The sequence below is a fragment of the Thalassophryne amazonica genome, chromosome 14 (genome assembly GCF_902500255.1).
Source record: "Thalassophryne amazonica chromosome 14, fThaAma1.1, whole genome shotgun sequence".
Lineage (NCBI taxonomy): Eukaryota > Metazoa > Chordata > Actinopteri > Batrachoidiformes > Batrachoididae > Thalassophryne > Thalassophryne amazonica.
Genome location: NC_047116.1, coordinates 35696046 through 35720150, shown reverse-complemented (window position 1 = coordinate 35720150; position 24105 = coordinate 35696046). Strand labels below are relative to the sequence as shown.

Here is a 24105-nt window from a genome sequence, read left to right as displayed (position 1 = left end):
TGGAGTACGTTCATGTCCGACTTGGTTTTTCTAATTGTGTTTTTAGCTTTCTGATTTGTCACGAAAATATGCGTTTCCAATTGTCATGAAAATATCCGACTGCTACTCAGCCAATCAGAAAGTGCATAGTGTGGCAGCCATATAATATAATGGCTGAGTGGATCCTTGCCATTTGATTGGTCCTTTGTATGTCACATTGTTCATCCCATTTGTGTTGTGTTGCATTTATTGTATTAATTTGTTTCCATACGTTTTGTACCATACCATACATACACTTGTAAATACGGTCAATAGTATTTTCCTGGACAATGTGGAAAAAGATGAAATAAGAAATATTGTAAAAAACTGTGTAAGCAAAAGATCAACTGACCATGAAGATTTAGACATGATGACTGTAAAAAGTATAATAGAAACTGTTATTGAACCATTTACTTATATTTGCAATATGTCTCTGTCAACAGGGATTTTTCCAGATGAAATGAAAATTGCCAAGGTAGTCCCATTATATAAAAATGGAGACAAACATAAATTCTCTAATTACAGGCCAGTATCATTGCTTCCACAGTTTTCTAAAATTATGGAAAAAGTTTTTGTGACAAGGTTGGATAAACTCACTGAGAAACATCATATTTTAAATAATGCTCAGTATGGATTCAGAACAAAACATTCGACAGCTATGGCAATTATGGAATTAATAGAGAAAATATCAACAACAATAGAAAATAAGGATTATTTTGTAAGTATTTTTATTGACTTGAAAAAAGCTTTTGATGTTATTGACCACTCAAGATTGCTTCACAAGTTACAACAATATGGAATAAGAGGTATTGCACATCAGTGGGTAAAAAGCTACTTGGAAAACAGAAAACAGTTTGTTCAGATAAATAATATCAAATCAGAATTGTGTAATATTGCTTATGGAGTACCACAAGGATCAGTACTTGGACCCAAACTGTTTATTTTGTATATCAATGATTTTGTGAATGTATCTAATGTGCTTGGTAGCATTTTATTTGCTGATGATACAACGCTGTTTTACTCTGGATCAGATATACAGGAAGTAGCACAAGTGATAAAAACAGAATTGGAAAAGGTTAAGCATTGGTTTGATATAAACAGACTGTCACTAAATATTAATAAGACAAATTTCATATTGTTTAATGACAGAGCAAAAAAAAAAAATAACGTGTCATTACAAATAGATGGAATGGATATACAAAGGGTAAAAGAAATGACATTTTTAGGAGTCATAATTGATGAAGATCTTACATGGAAGTCACACATAAATTACATAAAAGGAAAAATAGCGAAAGCCATTGCTGTTTTGCATAAAGTAAAATATTCATTAAATAGTTATGGTTTATTAACATTGTACAATTCATTGATTTTCCCATATTTAACTTATTGTGTAGAAATCTGGGGATCAACATATACATCTTATATACAACCTTTGTTTATTCTGCAGAAAAGGGCTTTAAGGGTGATTAGCAACAGTGGTTTTAGAGATCCATCTAATCCATTGTTCATTAAGTACAGGGTACTTAAATTTCGTGATTTGGTCGATTTGAAAATATTACAAACAATGTACCAAGCAAATAAAAATACTTTACCAACAAACATTCAAAATATATTTGAGAAAAGAGTAAGTAGCTATAAACTGAAAGGAATAGAAGTCTTTAGAAAACCAAGATACAGAACCAGAGTAAAAGAACGGAGTATTGCAGTAAATGGTGTAAAATTATGGAACAATCTCAACAAAGAAATTAAAGAATTAAGGTCGCTTAAATTATTTAAAAAACGTATTAAACTAGATGTATTAAGTAAGTATGAAACTATAAAATAAGTTAGTGGGCTGTAAGGAAGTTAAAAAAAAAAATGTAATTTGTTAATAATGTATAAAATGTTTTAAGTTTAAAAATGTAACCTGTCAGAGATGTAATCTATTTAATAATGGTCATAATTATGAAATAAGTCAGTGGTATGTGACAAGTTAAAGAAATACAATCTGTTAAATAATGTTGAAAAATGACGCTGGATATTGAAAGATTGTATTGTAAAAAGGGGCAGAAAATATAAGACTTGTTCTTCTCTCTGCTCCTTTTCATTCTGGTAATGGAGATGCTTTATTTCTGCTTTTCTGTTTTTGTTTTTTGTTTTTTCTTTTAAATGAATGAAATAAATAAATAAAATTAGGCACACACTAGTGGGGTCAGTGTTTAGCTAAACATGGCAGAGTTTGTCTTGCTGATGGACAATGATTTGAACGAGCTAATTGACAGTGCTAATTATTCTAACGCACACACACACACACACACACACACACAAAACATTCACTACGCCGTAAGCCATCTTGAGGCATGAAGAGCTGTTAGGATGGTTAATTTTTTTTTGGCCCAGATTATTGCATTCCCTCGCAATAGTTTTTGCGTTCCTTCACAATAACCTAATATCATATTAAAGCTCATGCCTATCAGAGCACACAGTGAGTGGAATCAGTTTTTTAGACCTGTCCATTTCTAGGTTTTATGCTGACTGAGACATGTCCATTTCTAGTTTTTTTTTTTTAGACCTGTCCATTTCTAGTTTTTTTTTTTTTTTTTTTTTGAGACCTGTCCATTTCTAGGTTTTTATATAGACTAAGACATGTCCATTTTAGATTATTTATTTATTTATGTATTTATTGTAGACTGAGAAATGTCCATTTCAAGGTTTTCTTTAGACCTGTCCATTTGTAGGTTTTTATACCGACTGGGACATGTCCATTTCTAGGTTTTTGAGACCTGTCCACTTCTAGGTTTTTATACAGACTGAGACGTGTCCATTTCTAGTTTTTTTTTCCTTAGACCTGTCCATTTCTAGGTTTTTATATAGACTGAGACATGTCCATTTCTAGGTTTTATTTAGAACTGTCCGTTTCTAGTTTTTTTTTTTTTTTTTTTTTTTTAGACCTGTCCATTTCTAGGTTTTTATACAAACTGAGACATGTCCATTTCTAGGGTTTTTAAGACCTGTCCATTTCTAGGTTTTTATATAGACTAAGACATGTCCATTTTAGATTATTTATTTATTTATTTATTTTAGACTGAGAAAGGTCCATTTCTAGGTTTTCTTTAGACCTGTCCATTTCTAGGTTTTTATGCCGACTGGGACATGTCCATTTCTAGGTTTTTTGAGACCTGTCCACTTCTAGGTTTTTATACAGACTGAGATGTGTCCATTTCTAGTTTTTTTTTTCCTTAGACCTGTCCATTTCTAGGTTTTTATACAGACTGAGACATGTCCATTTCTAGGTTTTATTTAGACCTGTCCGATTCTAGGTTTTTATACAGACACAGACGTCCATTTCTAGGGTTTTTGTTTATTTGTTTGTTTGTTTTTATACATGTCCATTTCTGGGGTTTTTATAATACAGACTGAGACCTATCCTTTTCTAGGTTTTTATATCGAGGGTCTATATTTTTGTACCAGTACTATTCCGTGTATAAATATAAAATAATGGTAATCAGTGCACTGTACTTCACGCTATGACATGCTGTCAGATCTAGGTGCTGGTATACCATAATATAGACTTCACATTATCAAGTATTTGGATTTATTTGGATATGTAACAGATAAAAGTAAAAATAATCATTTTAACTTACTAAGTTAGTCCACTCAGCACATCCTTTGAGATCTTGCAATTAGTTTTGGAAAAGTTGGTGCCCAACACAATGTGCAGTGCCTTGTTTCCACTCCTGTGCTCCTGTGCATGCTGCTTTTACTCTGCTTAAAGCTGCTAATTTAACTTTAATGGATGGATATAAATGGATTGAACACTCCAGTAATGAGGTATGCCTTGTTTACTAAAGTGAGTATGCATGAAATTTGACCGCAAGATTTGACATGACTACAGCACGTGTGTCGATTTTGCTGATTTGGCTTACTGGAGGGACTACATGTGTGCTTATCCGAACAGAAAGCAAGGGAGCATGAATCCCTGTTGCCAAAGTAGCAGAAACGTAAAGGGCAACAACTTAATGCAATCTGCAACTACACCACAAGGTGGCACTAAATCATACACACTGTAGCTTTGAGGATGCATTTTTAAAAGCACAACTCAATTTTATTTTTTTCCAAGTACTGGTACTTTGAAAATAAATGAACGTATTTTCCTCAATTTTAAAATAATGTTTAAAAATCAAATTGCTCAAACAGTGGCTCATAAAACCATTGAAATAACCATGTCATGTTTTTTTTTTTTTTTTTTTTTTTGTGAATTCATAAATTCTGGAAATAGATTTAAATGCATAAAATATTTTCAGTATCATTTCGTGAATGTGATTTAGTGTGCGTTTACTCGTACTTTAAAAATAATTATTCACTGCTTAAATATATTTTGATTACAACAGTAGCATAACATTTTATGCGCTCTAGTGTTTTTCATCCGTTCATGTGTTGACGCTCACGTGACGTGCAGCGGTTCTGGGCGGGTTTTATTCCGACGAACAACAGTTCTCGCATCTGTGCGGCGGCGCTGCTCTGCGTTCCGGCGCATTTATCTGCGGCCCGTGTGGTTTGTTGGTGCGGTCGTCCGTCGTCCTCCCGGTAAGACTGATCCCCGATGACGGGGTGAATTTCGCCACATAAATTTCTTGGTGGCTGCTGGCGTTTTTAGACAAAAGAGCCGCGGACATGGGAGGGATTTAAATGGGAGGAGGGGATCAGCTGAAGAACCGAGTTCTTTGTTAATTTTCCACTTTTGTCGGGAAAAATCAGCCCGATTTTTCTAAAATAATAATAAAATAAAAATCTTTTGAGATTTTATTATTATTATAATTATTAGAAGATACAATTATTTCCGCTGTGCTCCTTACTGAGGTGTGCGTCAAAATGCTAAAGATAAATCCATTCCCATTTGTCTTTTATTTCAATTACTGTTCTGTCAAACGCAGAGTTTAATAAAAACAAAAATGGGGCTGGTTTAAATGGAATCAGCCTTGGATCAGCTCTTCCATCTGTTGAATCAAGGCCTGGATGACAGCTCGGGATTAAATATTGTTTATGTAGAAAACAGTCACCTCGGTGGTTTGAATCATATTTGTCTAATAGATTACAATTTGTTCATGTAAATGGGGAATCTTCTTCACAGACTAAAGTTAATTATGGAGTTCCACAAGGTTCTGTGCTAGGACCAATTTTATTCACTTTATACATGCTTCCCTTAGGCAGTATTATTAGACGGTATTGCTTAAATTTTCATTGTTACGCAGATGATACCCAGCTTTATCTATCCATGAAGCCAGAGGACACACACCAATTAGCTAAACTGCAGGATTGTCTTACAGACATAAAGACATGGATGACCTCTAATTTCCTGCTTTTAAACTCAGATAAATCTGAAGTTATTGTACTTGGCCCCACAAATCTTAGAAACATGGTGTCTAACCAGATCCTTACTCTGGATGGCATTACCCTGACCTCTAGTAATACTGTGAGAAATCTTGGAGTCATTTTGATCAGGATATGTCATTCAAAGCGCATATTAAACAAATATGTAGGACTGCTTTTTTGCATTTACGCAATATCTCTAAAATCAGAAAGGTCTTGTCTCAGAGTGATGCTGAAAAACTAATTCATGCATTTATTTCCTCTAGGCTGGACTATTGTAATTCATTATTATCAGGTTGTCCTAAAAGTTCCCTAAAAAGCCTTCAGTTAATTCAAAATGCTGCAGCTAGAGTACTGACGGGGACTAGAAGGAGAGAGCATATCTCACCCATATTGGCCTCTCTTCATTGGCTTCCTGTTAATTCTAGAATAGAATTTAAAATTCTTCTTCTTACTTATAAGGTTTTGAATAATCAGGTCCCATCTTATCTTAGGGACCTCGTAGTACCATATCACCCCAATAGAGCGCTTCGCTCTCAGACTGCAGGCTTACTTGTAGTTCCTAGGGTTTGTAAGAGTAGAATGGGAGGCAGAGCCTTCAGCTTTCAGGCTCAACCAGCTCCCAATTCAGATCAGGGAGACAGACACCCTCTCTACTTTTAAGATTAGGCTTAAAACTTTCCTTTTTGCTAAAGCTTATAGTTAGGGCTGGATCAGGTGACCCTGAACCATCCCTTAGTTATGCTGCTATAGACGTAGACTGCTGGGGGGTTCCCATGATGCACTGTTTCTTTCTCTTTTTGCTCTGTATGCACCACTCTGCATTTAATCATTAGTGATCGATCTCTGCTCCCCTCCACAGCATGTCTTTTTCCTGGTTCTCTCCCTCAGCCCCAACCAGTCCCAGCAGAAGACTGCCCCTCCCTGAGCCTGGTTCTGCTGGAGGTTTCTTCCTGTTAAAAGGGAGTTTTTCCTTCCCACTGTAGCCAAGTGCTTGCTCACAGGGGGTCGTTTTGACCGTTGGGGTTTTACATAATTATTGTATGGCCTTGCCTTACAATATAAAGCGCCTTGGGGCAACTGTTTGTTGTGATTTGGCGCTATATAAAAAACATTGATTGATTGATTGATAACCTGCAAAATTTGCCCTTTTTCCCTCTTTTTTTCTTAGCCTGAAAAACACAATGGGCAAACATAGATTGTGCTGCTTGGGAGCTGACCATTAAAGCATCCACTGCAACCATCCAGTGATTTTTCCGGTCGGGTGACATCATGGAGCAGGTGGAGGAGGCGCAGACAGAGGGTGAGGGAAGCCCTCAAATGGTCTCCTTAAGATCAGACAACCATGTGGATGACGGCGAAGTGGGACCCTCCATTCGGAGGAAGAGAAGGAAGAAGAAAGACCCGCGTCCAGAGTCCATCATTGTGTACCGTTCCGAAATAGAAAGGGCACCTGGAGAGGAGAACTGTGGTGATGAAGGAGCAGAGAGGAGCACAGAGGAGGGTGCTAAATTCCTCTCTACACCAACAAGTGAAGGTGAGAGGGTTTTAATGGTCTTAAAATGATGAAACCACGTGAGACTGTTTCATTGCAATAACTGGCTCATATGTTTGGACTAAACTGTTATTTTTCTGTGCACATTAACAACCGTAATGCGCAGGTTTGTTTGTGTGTGAGTAAGATCATGTAGATCAGATTAGGTCTGGTCCGGGAGCACACGCTGGTTACACGCATTGCCACATGCACCATACTGTGGAATTGCCTTGGGTACCATATAGTGCAGCAGATAACTGAAACAATCGTGCATATGGTGATACAAGCACCAAAGTTGGCACAAATACTGCTTAGACATTACCCTTTTGGATAAACCGACTGGCCACTTGAATTTTCAATAGGCAGCCAGGTAGGGGTCAGTTGAAGAATTACACAGGGGTCAAAATAAAAAAATGCTCAAATCATTTTGAAAACTACACTACATTATTTGTCTGATTGTAAAGATTCCAAAAAGGTATAGTTTGGACTATTTATGACTGAATGATCAGGAGTTATGGGGTAAAAACAGCAAAAATGGTGATTTAATAAATGGAATAGTTTTGATTGTGTTGAATGTTTGGTCTTCAAAGTAAAGGTCAAACAAGGTCAACGTCCATTAGATTCTATTACATGTTACATATGTTACCCTGTAACATGATAACTAAGCATGATACATGGTCCAAACTATTCCTTTTTAAAACCCTGTTACCTCAACTAATAATTTGCATAATTTTTTACCAAAATTGGAGCAACTTTAACTTTTGACGCCTGTACAAACTGACACTGACCTTTGTCACCATTTTTGCTGTTTTTACTCCATAACCCCTGATCATTCAGTCATAGATAGTCCAAACTATACCTTTTTGGAATCTTTATGATCAGCCAAATAATGTGGCATAGTTTTCAAAATGATTTGAGCATTTTTAATTTTGACCCGTGTGTAATTCTTCAATTGACCCCTACCTGGCCGCCTATTGAAAATTCAAGTGGCCAGTCGGTTTGTTCAGAAGGGTAATGTCTAATGCCACGTTCACACCAGACGCCACGCGAGCGACGGCAGCGGCAACAGGTTGCCATGTAATCCATTTGGAAGGACGCGCTGTGGTGCCACAAAAGTTTAAGCCACGCGATGGATGCGAATAAAGTGATTTTGAGCGATTGGCGCATTTGTGGCGCGATATCACGTCGTGTCGCCCTCTTCCCCAAGTTGAAAAATCTGAACTTTTTCATCTTGTCGTGCCGCAATGACCAATCAGGGACTGGATATGTAGTGACATGGCGATGTCTGGAGTTTTTACTTGATATGGACATGTCCTGTCTCTGGCAATCAGCCTGTGAGCAGGATTTATGTCCATTTTGTCCTTTTATTTAACACAGTTATGACAGAGTTGGAGAGGAGAGCGAGGAACTGCAGCAGCCAGTTTTTTTTTTCACATGTGCGCGCACAAACAAATTGTCCGTGAAGATAATTTTGTTAACTACACAGATACGTAATAAAACAAATGGTGATTGGTTTATAACACAATTATGAGTTGGAGGGGAGTGCGAGGAACTGCAGCAGCAGCCAGTTTTTATTTCTTTGTTCACATGTGCGCGCGTGAATGGGACAGGAGGTCTTCAAGCTGGGTCCTGGAGAGGCGGAAGTACAACTGGAAGCCACCGTCATCCAGATGCAGCTTCTGCAGCAAATGATGAATTTGTGGCGTCACGTAGTGTCCGGTGTGAACACGGCTCAAGCAGAGCGACACACCGGGTGATGGTGGTGCATCCATCGCCAGGCAAGGGATGCAAATTTGTGGTGTCACGTGGCGTCCGGTGTGAACACGGTATAAGGAGTATTTGTGCCAACTTTGGTACTTGTATCACCATTTGCATGATTTTGCTCTAAATATTCTGTTAGCCGCTGCACTAATATTGGAACCACCCCAACAAACAACTGGTCCATCCCTTCTTCGCGAAAGTAGCATCTATCTCCTGCAGCCAGGTAAAATGTGGAGGTCCTCTTGGCCTCCTCCAATTGCTGCTTCCTCAAAACTAAAGCACCTGTGTGCTGGATCATGCTTAGCTGACATTCCCTCACAACCTGAGACTCATTTATGCGGTACTCAAGGATCCTCCAAAGAGACCTAGTACCAAAGACGTTATGGCCTCACATCACTGGTTAGTGTCCATGTCTCACAACTATAAAACAGGAAGCACCAAGACCCTAAATTCTTTGACTATTATTCTCCTTCAGGGGTGTTGGCATCCCAAATATACATGGTTCAGTGCTCATCACTTTATGACTGTCAAATTCATATGGAAAGACATATGTTCAAGCTTTGAATTTTTCCAGTTATGTTTGTGTCATTGGAGTTGAACTTTGGTTGGAGTTTTACTGTTGGTACAATTGTTTTGGGGGTAGAAGTGAACACTCCAGTGCTGACCAAACAAATGCTTAGAGGCCTTTGGGGTAGCTTGAAAACTGTTGGAAAGCAACCCATCCAAAAACGTAAGGAACTTGAATTTTTTTTTTTTTTTGCTGATCTTCACCAGGCTTCTCCACCATTTGCTGTTTCACAGTTGTGAATCTCATGCCATCTCACAGCCTGTGACGTGCACGAGAGGTCTCTTTCAGCAGAGTTGCGGTTCAGGGCACAGTGTAAACAAACCTCGTGAATTACAGACAATAAGACAACATCGGGGCACAGCAGAAGTCCATCATAGGTGTTACACCTCCTCTAGATGACCCTCTCAACTTGGGAGAATGTATCATCATCACAATCGCCCATGAACTCGCTAAATCAATGCCATCCACATCCTCACTTGCCATTGTTTACATGCGCTGTGAGATGCCGTAACTTTGCTGGCGCCATAGTGCATTCTGGGAAATGCAGGGGGCCTCCAGGGGGATTATGGAAAACTTTAAAGTTCCGAATTGTTACATTGTAAGATTAAAGGCATCAGAGTCCTGATGCACAAACTGTCGGCTGGACACACCACAATATAAATGTACAAATAAATATACATACATCTGTTGGTGATTTTGACACTACATGATTTCATCATATGACTTCTGTGTGACTTCATTATGAAGTCTTTCATAGCAATTCACAAGGTGAGACATTTGAACACTATATTTAATTCCATGCACATGCAAATAAAAACCCAGATTTCATTTATGGATCATATTAATTTCATGGGGTGAATTTATATTGGATGAGTGTAAGAAAAAACTTTTTTTTTTCTTCATCTCAACAACCAAGAAGCTGAGATAGCGCAAACTTGGTGTGGAGATACTACTTGGATAGATATCTAGAGGTGATTAGATTTTTGAATAGTTTGGTGAAAAAGTCAAAAGTCACAGTTAAGGAAAACGTTGTTCAAAAAACACCTTTTTCTGTATCACTCAACAACAAAGAAGCCTAGATTAATGATCTAAAGCAGATATTGATCAGCAAAATTGTGAAACCAGGTGGTTCATTGGAGCTTGTGGTGGCTGCAGATCTGCAAGGAAATGGAAACAAAGTATCAAACAAGAATCAGAATCACGAGGGGTCCAGGAATGAAAACAAAACAAGAAAATGAGAGGCCAACTGTATCACACAGAGTGGAAAAATCTGGCTGCGTCCTCCTGCTCAGCCAGGCCTTAAGAAGACACCGCTAATTACTGACAGGTGTGTTGCACCCACAGGTGTTTCTCATAATCAGCTCCACTGGAGGGAAAGAGGGAACAAACACAGGCGAGCGGAAAACTGACCGCAACAGCACCTCCCTCCAAAGAGAGCTCCAGGTAAACAACCCAGAGCACCCGGGTGGACCCTGTAGAAGTCCCCCACCACTGAGGGATTGAGGATCAGGGAGTGGGAGATCCAGGACCGCTTCTCAGGCCCATAGCCCTCCCAGTCCACAAAAACTGAAGACCCCGTCCCTGGCCACAAACATCCACCATTTGCAGTGAAGGTCAGATGACCATCCACGAGAGGGGCGGGAGTAGGGGGACTGGGTGATGGGCACAGAGGGCTGATCCTGACCAAACATAGGCGAGAGACGTGGAATACAGCAGGATGAATGTGGAGAGTGCGAGGAAGGCGCACACCTCCTCCCTGGGCGAAACACAGGGGCCGGGGTCTGTCAGTGGTCTGCATGGCAGCAGGCCCGGTCCCAGGAACCGAGCAAGGTGGTAGTTCTCCAAACACCACGGCAATGGCGCAGGTGAGCCTGGACAGAAGGGACGGTTAGCTCCTCCTCTGTGAGTTCTGTTGCTGTTCATCCCTGAGAGGTATGCACGTATTCTGTCCAGGGCAGATGGTCGCACCAGGCTGCAGGGTGGTTGGCCATGTGTCAGTGCAAGAAGGATTCCATCTCCTGATTGACCCCCTCCGACTGCCTATTTGTCTGGGGATGAAATCCAGACAGCAGACTCACAGTTGCTTACAGGGCCTTGCAGAAGGACTTCCAGACCTGGGCGGTGAACTGGGGCCCCCAGTTCAAGATGTCTCCCAATGGAGTGCCATGCAGACAGAAGACGTGGTGGAGCCGGAGGTCTGCTCATTGGCAGATGGGAGCTTTGAGCAGGGGTTGAAGTGGACAGCCTTGGAGAAGCGGTCAGCAATGGTCAGGATGACAGTGTGGTCCTTGCAGTCTGCATATATAGAGGGCCACCAGATATGTTTCTTGACGAAGTGCAGTGAATGCCAGGATGACAGGTGAGATTAGATGAATGACAAAATTCAAGAACCTGAGATACTACAAAGGGAGGAGAAATCAAACAACCAGGTGGCCACCCACCTGGGTCAGGGCTTTGTTGCTGGGCTTCCTTAATCAGACTTTCAATGTCACAGGTGAGGTTCTCAATGAAAACAGAACAGTGAAGAATGGGTTCTGGGCCACTAGGGTCTGTATCCAAGTTAAACTGGCGGGAGAGGTCACCTGGTTTGCCATTTTGGATCTGGGTCTGTAAGTGATATTAAAATCAAACTGGGCAGAAAATAAGGCCCACCTGGCTTGGTATGTGTTTAATCTTTTGGTGGCTTGGATGTACGGAATGTTCTTGTGATCTGTCCAGACTATAAACGGGATAGTGAATGACTTCAGCCAGTGCCTCCATTCCTGCAGTGTCTCCTTAATGACTAACAGCTCTCCATTTCCAACATCATAATTAACCTCAGCTGGGGACAGACGGCTATAAAGCAATGCACAGGGGTGTTGTTTATTGTCAGGCCCTACCTGGGACAGCATAGCTCCGACCCCGCTGTCAGAGGCATCGATCCCTACAAACTGTGGGGCTGGATCAGGTTGTATGAGAATGGGGATTTGGAGAACAGCTGCTTTAAACATAAAGAATGCCTGTTCAGTGATGGCGATGGTAATCACGTTGGCGTTGGCCATTCACTGATTGCCATGATTTTGTTTGGGTCTGGCCTTATCTGTCCTTGTTCAATGATGAACCCTAAAAAGGCAATGGATGGGAAATGGAAGGTGCACTTCATGGCCTTGACGAATAACCAATTCTCCCACAGCCACTAAAGGACCTGACAAACGTGTCTTTGACGTTAAATGGACTGCATTTATATAGCGCTTTTCCATCTGAATCAGATGCTCAAAGTGCTTTACCTCACATTCACCCAGATGTCAGGGTGCTGCCATACAAGGCGCTCACTACACACCGTGAGCAATAGGGGATTAAAGGCCTTGCCCAGGGGCCCTTAGTGATTTTTCCAGTCAGATGGGGATTTGAACCCATGATCTTCTGGACTCAAGCCCAACACCTTAACCACTAGACCATCACCTCCCCCACGTTCTTTGGAGTTCTTAGAAAAGATAAGAATATCATCCAAATAGACCACAATGAACCGATTGAGAAAGTCCCGCAGGACATCATCAACCCATGCCTGGAAGGTGGCAGGAGCATTGGTGAGAACAAAGGGCATAACAAGATATTCAGAATGTCCCAAGGGGGTGTTAAATGTGGTCTTCCACTTGTCCCCCTCTCTGATGCGAGTTAATGGTATGCATTACGGAGGTTGAGTTTAGTAAACACTGTGGAACCATGAAGAGGTTCAGAAGCGGAACTGATGACCGTTATGGGGTACCTGTTCTTGACAGTGATATTGTTTAGTCCCCTGTAGTCAAGACAGGCAGAGGGTGGTGTTCTTCTTAGCAGCGGGGAAGAAACAGGCACCCATCGGAGAAGATGATGGCCGAATTATACAGAAGAACAGGGATTCCTGGATGTACTGCTCCAATGTGCCATAGATTCACGTTCTAAACGATTAAGGTTATACAACAATTTTCAATTTATTTTCATTTATATAGCGCCAAATCACAACACAACCTTTCTGATGGCAAGGTTGTCCCAGGGAAACAAAATCATCGATGGAGCAGTCATAGGGATAGTGAGGTGGTAAAGGCAGGGCTTTATTTTTGCTGAAAACCGGGATGAGGCTGTGGTAAACATGTGGAACAGCGGTCAAATCAGGTGGATTTGAGTTTGAGGGTGACGACTCTGAGTCTATAACCGGAACCACTGATCTTAAACACTGGGTTAGGCACCTCTCACTCCATTGGCAAACTTTCCCAGTTGGCCATTCAAAAGCTGGGTTGTGGGTGATGAGCAAAGAATGTCCTAATACTACTGGAGTGGATGAGGAATAAACAAAGAACTGAATGCCTTTATGATGATTACCTAAAGTTATTAAATGGATGGTCAAAAACATTCTGGAACTCTGCCAAGAAGGCTTCATACAACATGAGGATGGGAGACTGGCCCTTCTACAGGGCTTTCACCCAATCCCCCCCACCCCCCGAGTAGACTCATCAGGTAAGAAACTGTGCTTCTATCTGAGAAGACTTTTGAAGGTCTGTGGAAAAAAAAAACTAGGGAGCATTGTAATAAAAAGGAGGAATATGTGTCGACTTCCCGAGAAGGGTTCTGGGTTGCAAACTAAAGAATCCTGAAAGGGGAGTCGGGTGAGCTAAATGGGTTAACTCCCTGGGGCTGACGCCATCGTATATGATGCTAAGACTAAGCTTTACTAAATTCTAAATAACGTTTTAATGATATGAGATAGAAACTTACTTTTTTTTGCTGAAAAGTTAACTCCGCTGACTTTCAAGCCAGCCATCGGCCATCTTTGTGCTCCTCATAGAAGCTGTGTGATGACGTGCACAATGTGAGTGTCCAATCAGAATTGATTCACCGTTACATGGTTTTCCAAAATCCAATTGTAGGGCAGATTCTCCTCACGTGAAAAGCCAAACATCATTTTCAGGAGTGATATGTTACTAGTTGGCCTGTTTGAATAGCCCCCTGGGTGCTCCAATGAGCACATACTATTGGGCTCCAAATGCACCCTGCGCCATTATTATCACTGAAAGCAGATGGAGAGCCCATGATGACAATCTCACGGGCTCAAACAAAGAGTGTGTAACTATCAGGATTGCTCCACTAGTTTGCATGTGAATGTTACTGGATAACTCTGATGCTTTTACCATGAAGACAAAAAACGCATAGACCATTTTGTATATATTGTTCAAAATGTGCATTTGTGTTTATTGTTTGAACCTTTTTGTTGTACAGTCTTTCACACAAGACCTCAAATTACCTTTATAAAGTGTCAAAACAGTTGTTTATTATAGTTTGCTGTGTGTTTTGAATAAATGTGTGTGGAAATTTATTTTCCGCTTTACTTTTTCCTTCCTTATTTTTGATTGTGAACCTTTATTACACTTAGAAAACACAACAAAAGCATATATACAGTGAGGAAAATAAGTACTTGAACACCCTGTGATTTTGCAAGTTCTCCCACTTAGAAATCATGGAGGGGTCTGAAATTTTCATCTTAGGTGCATGTCCACTGTGAGAGACATAATCTAAAAAATAAAAAAAAATCCGGAAATCACAATGTATGATTTCTTAATAATTTATTTGTATGTTACTGCTGCAAATAAGTATTTGAACACCTGTGAAAATCAGTGTTAATATTTGGTACAGTAGCCTTTGTTTGCAATTACAGAGGTCAAACGTTTCCTGTAGTTTTTCACCAGGTTTGCACACACTACAGCAGGGATTCTGGTCCACTTCTCCATATAGCTCTTCTCTAGATCTTTCAGGTTTGGAGTTTCAGCTCCCTCCAAAGATTTTCTATTGAGTTCAAATCCGGAAATCACAATGTATGATTTTTTTAAAATAACTTATTTGTATGTTACTGCTGCAAGTAAGTATTTGAACACTGACCAACCAGCAAGAATTCTGGCTCACACAGACCTGTTAATTTTTTTTTTTTTAAGAAGCCCTCTTATTCTGCGCTGTTTACCTGTATTAATTGCACCTGTTTGAACTTGTTACCTGTATAAAAGACACCTGTTCACACACTCAATCAATCACACTCCAACCTGTCCATCATAGCCAAGACCAAAGAGCTGTCTAAGTACACCAGGGACAAAACTGTAGACCTGCACAAGGCTGGGATGGACTACAGGGCAACAGGCAAGCAGCTTGGTAGAAGACAACAACTGTTATGATTATTTATTAGAAAGTGGAAGAAACACAAGATGACTTTCAATCTCCCTCGGTCTGGGATTCCATGCAAGATCTCACTTTGCGGGGTAAGGATGATTCTGACAAAGCTCAGAACTACACAGGAGGACCTGGTCAATGACCTGAAGAGAGCTGGGACCACAGTCACAAAGATTACATTAGTAACACATGATGTCCAGGCCCGTTTGAAGTTCACTATTGACCATCTGGATGATCTAGAGGAGGCATGGGTGCAGGTCATGTGGTCAGATGAGACCAGAATAGAGCTTTTTTGAATCAACTCCACTTACCATGTTTAGAGGATAAGAACAACCCCAAAAAAAACATCCCAACCGTGAAGCATGGGGGTGGAATCATCGTACTCTGGGGGTGCTCTTCTGCAAAGGGGACAGGACGACTGCACCGTATTGAAGGGAGGATGGATGGGGTCATGCATTGTGAGATTTTGGCAAACAACCTCCTTCCCTCAGTAAGAGCATTGAAGATGGGTCATGGCTGGGTCTTCCAGCATGACAATGACCCCAAACACATAGCCAGGGCAACCAAGTGGGGGCTCCGTAAGAAGCATTTCAAGGTCCTGGAGTGGCTTGGCCAGTCTCCAGACCTGAACTCAATAGAAAATCTTTGGAGGGAGCTGAAACTCCAAACCTGAAAGATCTAGAGAAGAGCTGTATGGAGGAGTGGACCAGAATCGATACGATACACTTTATTATCCCCTTAGGTAAATTTGTCTTGTCCCTGCTGCATCCCTTCTGCAGTGTGTGCAAACCTGGTGAAAAACTACAGGAAACGTTTGACCTCTGTAATTGCAAACAAAGGCTACTGTACCAAATATTAACATTGATTTTCACAGGTGTTCAAATACTTATTTGCAGCAGTAACATACAAATAAATTTTTAAAAAATCATACATTGTGATTTCTGGATTTTTTTTTTTTTATGTCTCTCACAGTGGACATGCACCTAAGATGAAAATTTCAGACCCCTCCATGATTTCTAAGTGGGAGAACTTGCAAAATCGCAGGGTGTTCAAATACTTATTTTCCTCAGTGTATATATATTATGAAAGCACAGGTTGTCCTGAAAAAAAGGAGACATAAAACTTGATTGTGGGATGCAGGGAGAGCTGTTAACAGCAAAAATAAAACATTTATGCCAGGCGAGTGAACTGTCCAAAAAATGCCCTCGGACCCCAGAGGGTTAAGCTGTGGTAGAGGTTGTGCTGTGCTGGTAGCTGGGGCTAATCTGGAGAGTTGGTCTGCGAGAGTGGTTAAATGTGAACAGAGTTGCCTCACCTGTGCAGACAGACGTTGATTACTTTGACTGAGGAGTTTGATCTGTTGTTTGTTTTTCCCCAGTGACACTGCCCTGGCAGGAGAGGGTGTGGCCCAACTGGTCTGCCCCACCTGAGTCCATTGCAGCCTAGATTATTCTGCTGTGAAAACAGGCAGACAGGGGACAACTGGTTAGGACTCAAAATGCTACGAGGCGGTGAGCTGAGTGAAAGAGAACAGGTTTATTGTCAAATGAACATAGCAATATATGGAATTGGAGGAGGTGGACACTGGAGGACTGGATGGTAGGGAGTGAAACCAGGTGGGCCAGTGGAGCTGGTGGTGGCTGCAGATCTGCAAGGAAACAAAAACAAAGTATGAAACAAGAATCACAAGGGTTCAAGGAATGTAAACGACTAAATAAATGGAACAAGAAGCCAGCTGTACCACACAGAGAGTGGAATAATCTAGCAGTATCCTCCTGCTCAGCCAGGCCATGAGAAGACACAGCTAATTACCTACCGACAGTTGTGTTCCAGCAGCAGGTGTTTCTTATAATCGGCTGCACTGGAGGGAAAGAGAGAACAAACACAGGAGAGAGGAAAAGTGACCGCAACCCATACCACAACACAAATATTTGTTTCATCTTGTGAATGCCTGATTTTGTTTTCATGAATGAAGGTATTTGTATTCATTTTAAAGAAATGGGTAAATTGTCTATATCAAAGAAAGTGTGGGGGAAAAAAATCCTGGATATGCCCCCTTCATTGGATTTGCTTCAAAAGTCAATGCTTTCCTCCCTGACTCGTAGACCACCCTTCCACCAAGTTTCAACAAAAATTGGTTCAGTGGTCTTTGCATAATCCTGTTAAATGACAAACAGATCACCAGCCATGAAATCTAGGGTTGGGCAAACCAAGGAAAATCATTTGTCAACTAGCTACTAGGTACTAGCTAGTCATAGTCAACTATTATGATTATAGTCACCCCAACCCTAAGGAAAACATAACCTCCTTGGTGGAGGTAGTAACAGTAAAGTGATATTTAAGAACTCCTGGTTAACTTTTCAAAAAGAAGTTCAAACTACAGTGGCCTTGGTGGCCCCCAGAACCCTTCGGTTAACAAAAAGTCTTCACAAGCAACTGTCTGTCTTTCTGTATTTTATGTTATGGACATTGCGCAAACTCAGGGAGGTTCTTTTAAGGTTGTATTAACTCTGACTACAGCAGTCTTTAGGACTTCACATTCAACATGGCTATGTATATAGTGTATAATAAGAATGCTTACATTTTAATTTTTAAAACCTGTTGTTGATTTATTTTCTGAAGGAAATGGCTTGGACAAAGATTTAATGTCTTAGTTACATCACCTATACTTTTGGCCAAACTGTCTAACTAGCATAAAAACTTGATTTCCTGTTGGCGTTCATGTTGCCTAACTTCATTAGCTTGGACAAGTGGAGGTTATAAATTATGTAAGTCCATCTTACAGTATAGTCTTACCAGTGGGACCAGTGGGGACATTATCGCTATGGTCCCACTGTCACTTTGTGTAGTTGAGTATCCAGCCAAGAAGAATCACAAGGCAGGTATTTTATGTCTTTCAGGTTGGTAAATTTCTTGTATCACATGATTTCTTAACAGGAGGAGCTTGGAATATTCCTCCAGACAGTCGCTATGTGACACTGACCGGCACCATCACCCGGGGCAAGAAGAAGGGTCAAGTAGTGGACATCCATGTCACATTGACAGAAAAGGAGCTGAGAGAACTGGCCAAGTCAAAGGAACGTCTCGATGCAGAGTGCGAGGCTGGAGAAGGATTCAAGCGTTCATGCAGCCTCGGTGTGTGTCAAGGGCCCCATGTTGTTTTCTGGAGCATCTCCTGTGCCCCTGTGGTGTTTCTCCTCTCCTTCATCACCTCTTTCTACTATGGTACCCTCACCTGGTACAATGTCTTCCTGGTTTACAATGAGGAGCGGACGTTTTGGCACAAGATTACGATTTGCCCCTTCCTCATCATCTTTTACCCCATGCTCATCATGCCCATGGCACTGTTGCTGGCTCTGTACTCTGCTGTGGTTCAGGTGTCCTGGGCCTTCAGCGAGTGGTGGCTGGCGGTGCGAGACTTGGAGAAGGGCTTCTGCGGCTGGGCCTGTGGGAAGCTGGGCTTAGAAGACTGTTCCCCATATAGCATAGTGGAGCTGCTTGACTCTGACACAGTATCTGGAACTTTGCAGAGCAAAGCTGCCAGTGAACATGCCCAGACATCATCAGTGTGAAAGGGGGCATTGAGTTCTAAGACACATATTAACTAAGGCCTAAATCAAAGCTGCCAACACTTTCAACATGATTAAGGTTCAACATGGAGAAAGTTCTTTCTATTATAGCAAAGCATACTGAACAAAGCACTCCATGCAACAGCAACAATATGACAATATATTGAATTAGGCATGCAGCATATCAATGGTAATCTCCTCAGCATGATATTGAGAATGCATAAGATCTTTTCTTTTAAATCTCAGTTTGAGAGACAGACAGATTTTTAAAAAGTGTATGATCTTTAAATAATTCATTTGCATTTTATTGCATCAAATGAGTATGAATGAATGAATGAAAACTGTTTATTTCGAACATTTGATACAACAACAATTACAAGATAGATCAGTAAAGACAACAACAAAAAAGTTCCTACTGTGTACCCAACATGTCCGAAAAGTATTTGACACAATAGAAAAACAGACCTTAATATTCGGTACAGACACCTTTGTTTGCAGTTACAGAGGTCAGACGTTTCCTGTAGTTCTTGACAAAGTTTGGATCAAATACTTAATTTGCCTCATAATATACTGCATCTAGAAAGTATTCACAGCGCTTCACTTTTTCCATATTTTGTTAATTTACAACCTTATTCCAAAATTGAATAAATTCATTTTCCCCTCAAACGTCTACTCTCGAGTTCCCATAATGACAACATGATTTTTTTTTTGTAGATTTATTAAAAATATAAAACTAAGAAATCACATGTACATAAGTATTCACTCCCTTTGCTCAGTACTTGTTGATGCACCTTTGGCAACAATTACAGGCTCAAGTTTTCTTGAATATGATGCCACAAACTTGGTGCAACTATCTTTGGGCAGTTTTGCCCATTCCTCTTTGCAGCACCTCTCAACTCCATCAGGTTGGATGGGGAGCGTCGATATGCAGACATTTTCAGATCTCTCCAGAGATATTTAATCAGATTCAGGTCTGGGCTCAGGCTGGGCCACTCAAGGACATTCACAGAGTTGTCCAGAAGCCACTCCTTTGATATCTTGGCTGTGTGCTTCGGGTTATTGCCCTGCTGAAAGATGAACTGTTGCCCCACTTTGAGGTCAAGAGTGCTCTGGAGCAGGTTTTCATCCAGGATGTTTCTCTCCATTGCTGCATTCATCTTTCGCTCAATCTTGAAGAGTCTCCCAGTTCCTGCCATTGAAAAACATCCCCACAGCATGATGCTGCCACCACCATGGTTCACTGTAGGGATGGTGCCTGGTTTCCTCCAAACATGATGCCTGGCATTCACACCAAAGAGTTCAAGCTTTGTCTCATCAGACCAGAGAATTTTGTTTCTCATGGTCTGAGAGTCCTTCAGGTGCCTTTTGGCAAACTCCAGGTGGGCTGCCATGCGTCTTTTCCTAAGGAGTGGCTTCTGTCTGGCCACTCTACCATACAGGCCTGATTGGTGGGTTGCTGCAAAGATGGTTGCCCTTCTCGAAGGTTCTCCTCTCTCCACAGAAGAAAGCTGGAGCTCTGACAGAGTGGCCATCGGGTTCTTGGTCACCTCCCTGACTAAGGCCCTTCTCTCCCCCGATCGCTCAGTTTAGATGGGCAGCCAACTCTAGGAAAAGTCCTGGTGGATCCGAACTTCTTCCATTTACAGATGATGGAGACCGCTGTGCCCACTGGGACCTTCAAAGCAGCAGAAATGTTTCTGTACCCTTCCCCAGATTTGTGCCTTGAGACAATTCTGTTTCAGAGGCCTACAGGCTTCATGCTTGGTTTGTGCTCGGACATGCACTGTCAAATGTGGGACCTTATGTGTAGACGAGTGTGTGCCTTTCCAAATCATGTCCAGTCAACTGAATTTACTCCAGCTGGACTCCAATTAAGCTGTAGAAACATCTCAAGGATAATCAGTGGAAATACGATGCACCTGAGCTCAATTGTGAGCTTTTTTTTTTTAAATAAATTTGCTAAAAAAAAAAAAAATCTTTCACATTGTCATTATGAGGTATTTTGTGTAGAATTTTTAGGGGAAAAAAGGAATTTCAACCATTTTGGAATAAGGCTGTAACATAACAAAATGTGGAAAAAAGTGAAGCGCTGTGAATACTTTACAGATGCACGGTGTATGAATAAATAAATAAATAAATACTCACTCATCTTCAACTGTTCACTCCAGTTAAGGGTCATGGGGGCTGGAGCCTGTCCCGTCAGTCATGGGGTGTGAGGCGGGGTACACCCTGGACAGGACGCCAGTCTGTCGCAAGGCCATACAGGTTGTATGCAGTAAGCCGAAGAGTGGCCTCTTTATCCAAACACAAATGCAAACAAATCAACAATCCATATCTGATAAAACAACAAGGAATCGTAATCAGTTGAATTGTTTCAGTTGTGCAGGTCAACTGCAGAGAGCCACAAAGAGGTTTCTTCACTAAGGGCCCTGTCCCACTGGCATTTAGGAGGATTTGCGCATGAAATGAGGAGACAAAAGCTGAGCGTCCGCAACAAAGGTGGGCGGAAATGACAAATGTCCCGGGGTGGATCAGCGAATACATGGGGAAGAAAAGCGGATATAACAGGGAACAGAAGCGAAGGCGACCGCGGAGGCACCCCCATGAGGGGCACAGCGGCCGTGATGAACTCGCTCCATCCGTGCCCACTCTGTCTGCATGCGCGACATACAATTTGCGACCGTGATGTGGCCGTGCTGGGCATGCATCATATCTGTTTTGCACGCTGTCCCGGTCCGCCGCCAAGTTGTGCCAACCCGTCGGTTGCGGATATCAGCGGATGACAGGGAATATGCAGCGCGTTGGTTGTGTATGTCCTGCGTATGTCTTCAGTATGTGTTCAGGCAGTGATGCGGATCTCAAAGCGGCTCAAAAATCCTGCTGCGGACATGCGTGCCTCTGCGGATGATCACGGACGTGTTCGGATGGCAGCCGACTCATACAGGAATGTTACACGGTTATTGCGGTTGTTTGGCGGATGTGGGCCACTTTTGTGCGCATTCCATCCGCAAATCCTCCTAAACACCAGTGGGACAGGGCCCTAAGAATGAAATATAAAATCTAACAACAACCAAACCATGTTGAACAAACAAAACTGACAGAAATAATCATTTGAATGGTTTAAGTTGTGCATGTCAAGTGCACACAGCAATGAAGAGGTTTCTCCATCATGAGTGAAATATAAAAGCAAACGAGTGATAAAATCCAGTTAACAAAAATGACAGTGACAATCAGTTTCATGGTTTGAGTTGTGCGAGTCACATGCACAAAAACAGTGGAAAAACAAACACAATCAAGGTCCATTAAATGACACTGATATTGACAATCACTTTAATTGATATCAGTTATTTACTAGGTTGTGTTCAGTGACCTACATCCATTTATATCAGGTAATGTTTGACGTGAAACAGGTAGCGTTAGAAAGGGATCCCTCAGCCACACAGTGGTGGTTGCCAACACCTTGTTGCTGCAATGACATCCAGGGCCTCCCTGCCCCAAAAAACCCAAAACCCCCAAAAAACAAAACATGAAAAATCACAGAAAAGCCTCCTATGAGTCACCTTGAATTGATGGTCTAGTGGTTAAGGTGTTGGGCTCGAGTCCAGAAGATCATGGGTTCAAATCCCCACCTGACTGGAAAATCACTAAGGGCCCTTGGGCAAGGTCTTTAATCCCCTATTGCCCCCGGTGTGTAGTGAGCGCCTTGTATGGCAGCACCCTGACATCCGGGTGAATGTGAGGCATAATTGTAAAGTGCTTTGAGCGTCTGATGCAGATGGAAAAGCGCTATATAAATGCAGTCCATTTACCTTTAGACAACCTCAGGATATCACAACCATTATCCAGAGCACGAGGCAGGCACATATCCATTCTGTTCTGCTGCTGTGACTGCTGCACAAATCAGAAGACATTACACTAACTGAATTTGGCTGAGGGAAGCTGGTTTGCATACCTGACCAGTTTGTTGCCCCAGAAGGAAACAAAGTTTTTGAGAATACAAACTCCACAGCATGAATGTTATTTCCGGTGGTTAGGTTTGCAATGAACTGTACCAAGTTTAAGTAAATGTGAGCATATTATGGTAAGAAATATCACATCAGAGTGTTGCATTGGAAGTTTTGCTCTGTATATTTGAAATTCTCTTCTTGGTGCTTTATTGTAATTAACATCATGATGTACACTGCCTGAATTGTCCTGAAATGCTGATCTATTGTTACGGATTTAATACAATATTATTAACCTGGCTATATAAATGAACTGAGAGAGGAGATGAAATACTCCATTATTTTTGCTTTCAGGTTTTGGTGTGTCTCTTATAGTTCATGTCAGTTCTCTAAATGGCCCATGATTAGTTTTAACTACTGAACTCCTGAAGTCATATGGTTGAGGTTTGACTGAATTGGTTGTAAACACTGCATTCCGTTACACTATCAGAAACCTTGAAGTTGCACATCATCTGTAAATATCTGTAATTATGTAATCACTGCTTTTGTTCTCTACCATAAACGCATGAAATTGTGTAGCTGAAGCGGTCAATATCAAGTTGTGAAATTTTACTTCAGTATAAGAACTGGACAGCAAGATTACCAAAGTCTGAGACCATGCAGGGCTCCAGTTAGTCATTTAATTTCTTGTCATGAAATTACAAGCAAATTTGTTTGGGGCCATGCATCTATTAAAACTGTCCTAACTAATAGGTGTCTTGAGGTAGGACCTCTGTAAGGGGCACACAACCTCTTTATTTCCTGGGAGCCCCTGTATTAGTCAGGCCTCGTTTCCACATACCTCTGTGTATATGTGTGCTTGAAATGTCTTGAGTGCATTTGGAAAAAAAAAAAATTTTTTTTGAAGTGGATTTCACAAAATTTGTATGCATTGTGTGTCAGGAAGCTTTAGTCAGAAAGGAAGCTTGGGAAAGCTAACAAGCTAGCTCCTTCAATTCAGATGTTTCACTTTTGATTGTGAAGTTGTGCAAGTGAAAACATACAAGTATAGCAAGTTTAAGACCTGTGATATGAGTTACATTTTATAGCTATACAATCTAGACCGAAGCTTGGAGTGTGGTAACCAGTACTCTAGCAAAACAGTGAAATCATGAAAAAACAAACTAAATTAGCCTCTTACATTTGGCTTCT

The 24105-nt window shown here is 41.3% G+C and overlaps 1 protein-coding gene across 1 annotated transcript; it reads left to right on the top strand.

The window, feature by feature from the left end:
• The first annotated feature begins 6543 nt into the window (after positions 1–6543).
• On the top strand, positions 6544–19121 carry tmem169b (transmembrane protein 169b). Its single transcript, XM_034186965.1, has 2 exons — positions 6544–6904; positions 18339–19121. The coding sequence occupies exons 1-2, from the start codon at positions 6640–6642 to the stop codon at positions 18971–18973; spliced, it is 900 nt and encodes a 299-aa protein (XP_034042856.1). The 5' UTR covers positions 6544–6639; the 3' UTR covers positions 18974–19121.
• Positions 19122–24105: the final 4984 nt, after the last annotated feature.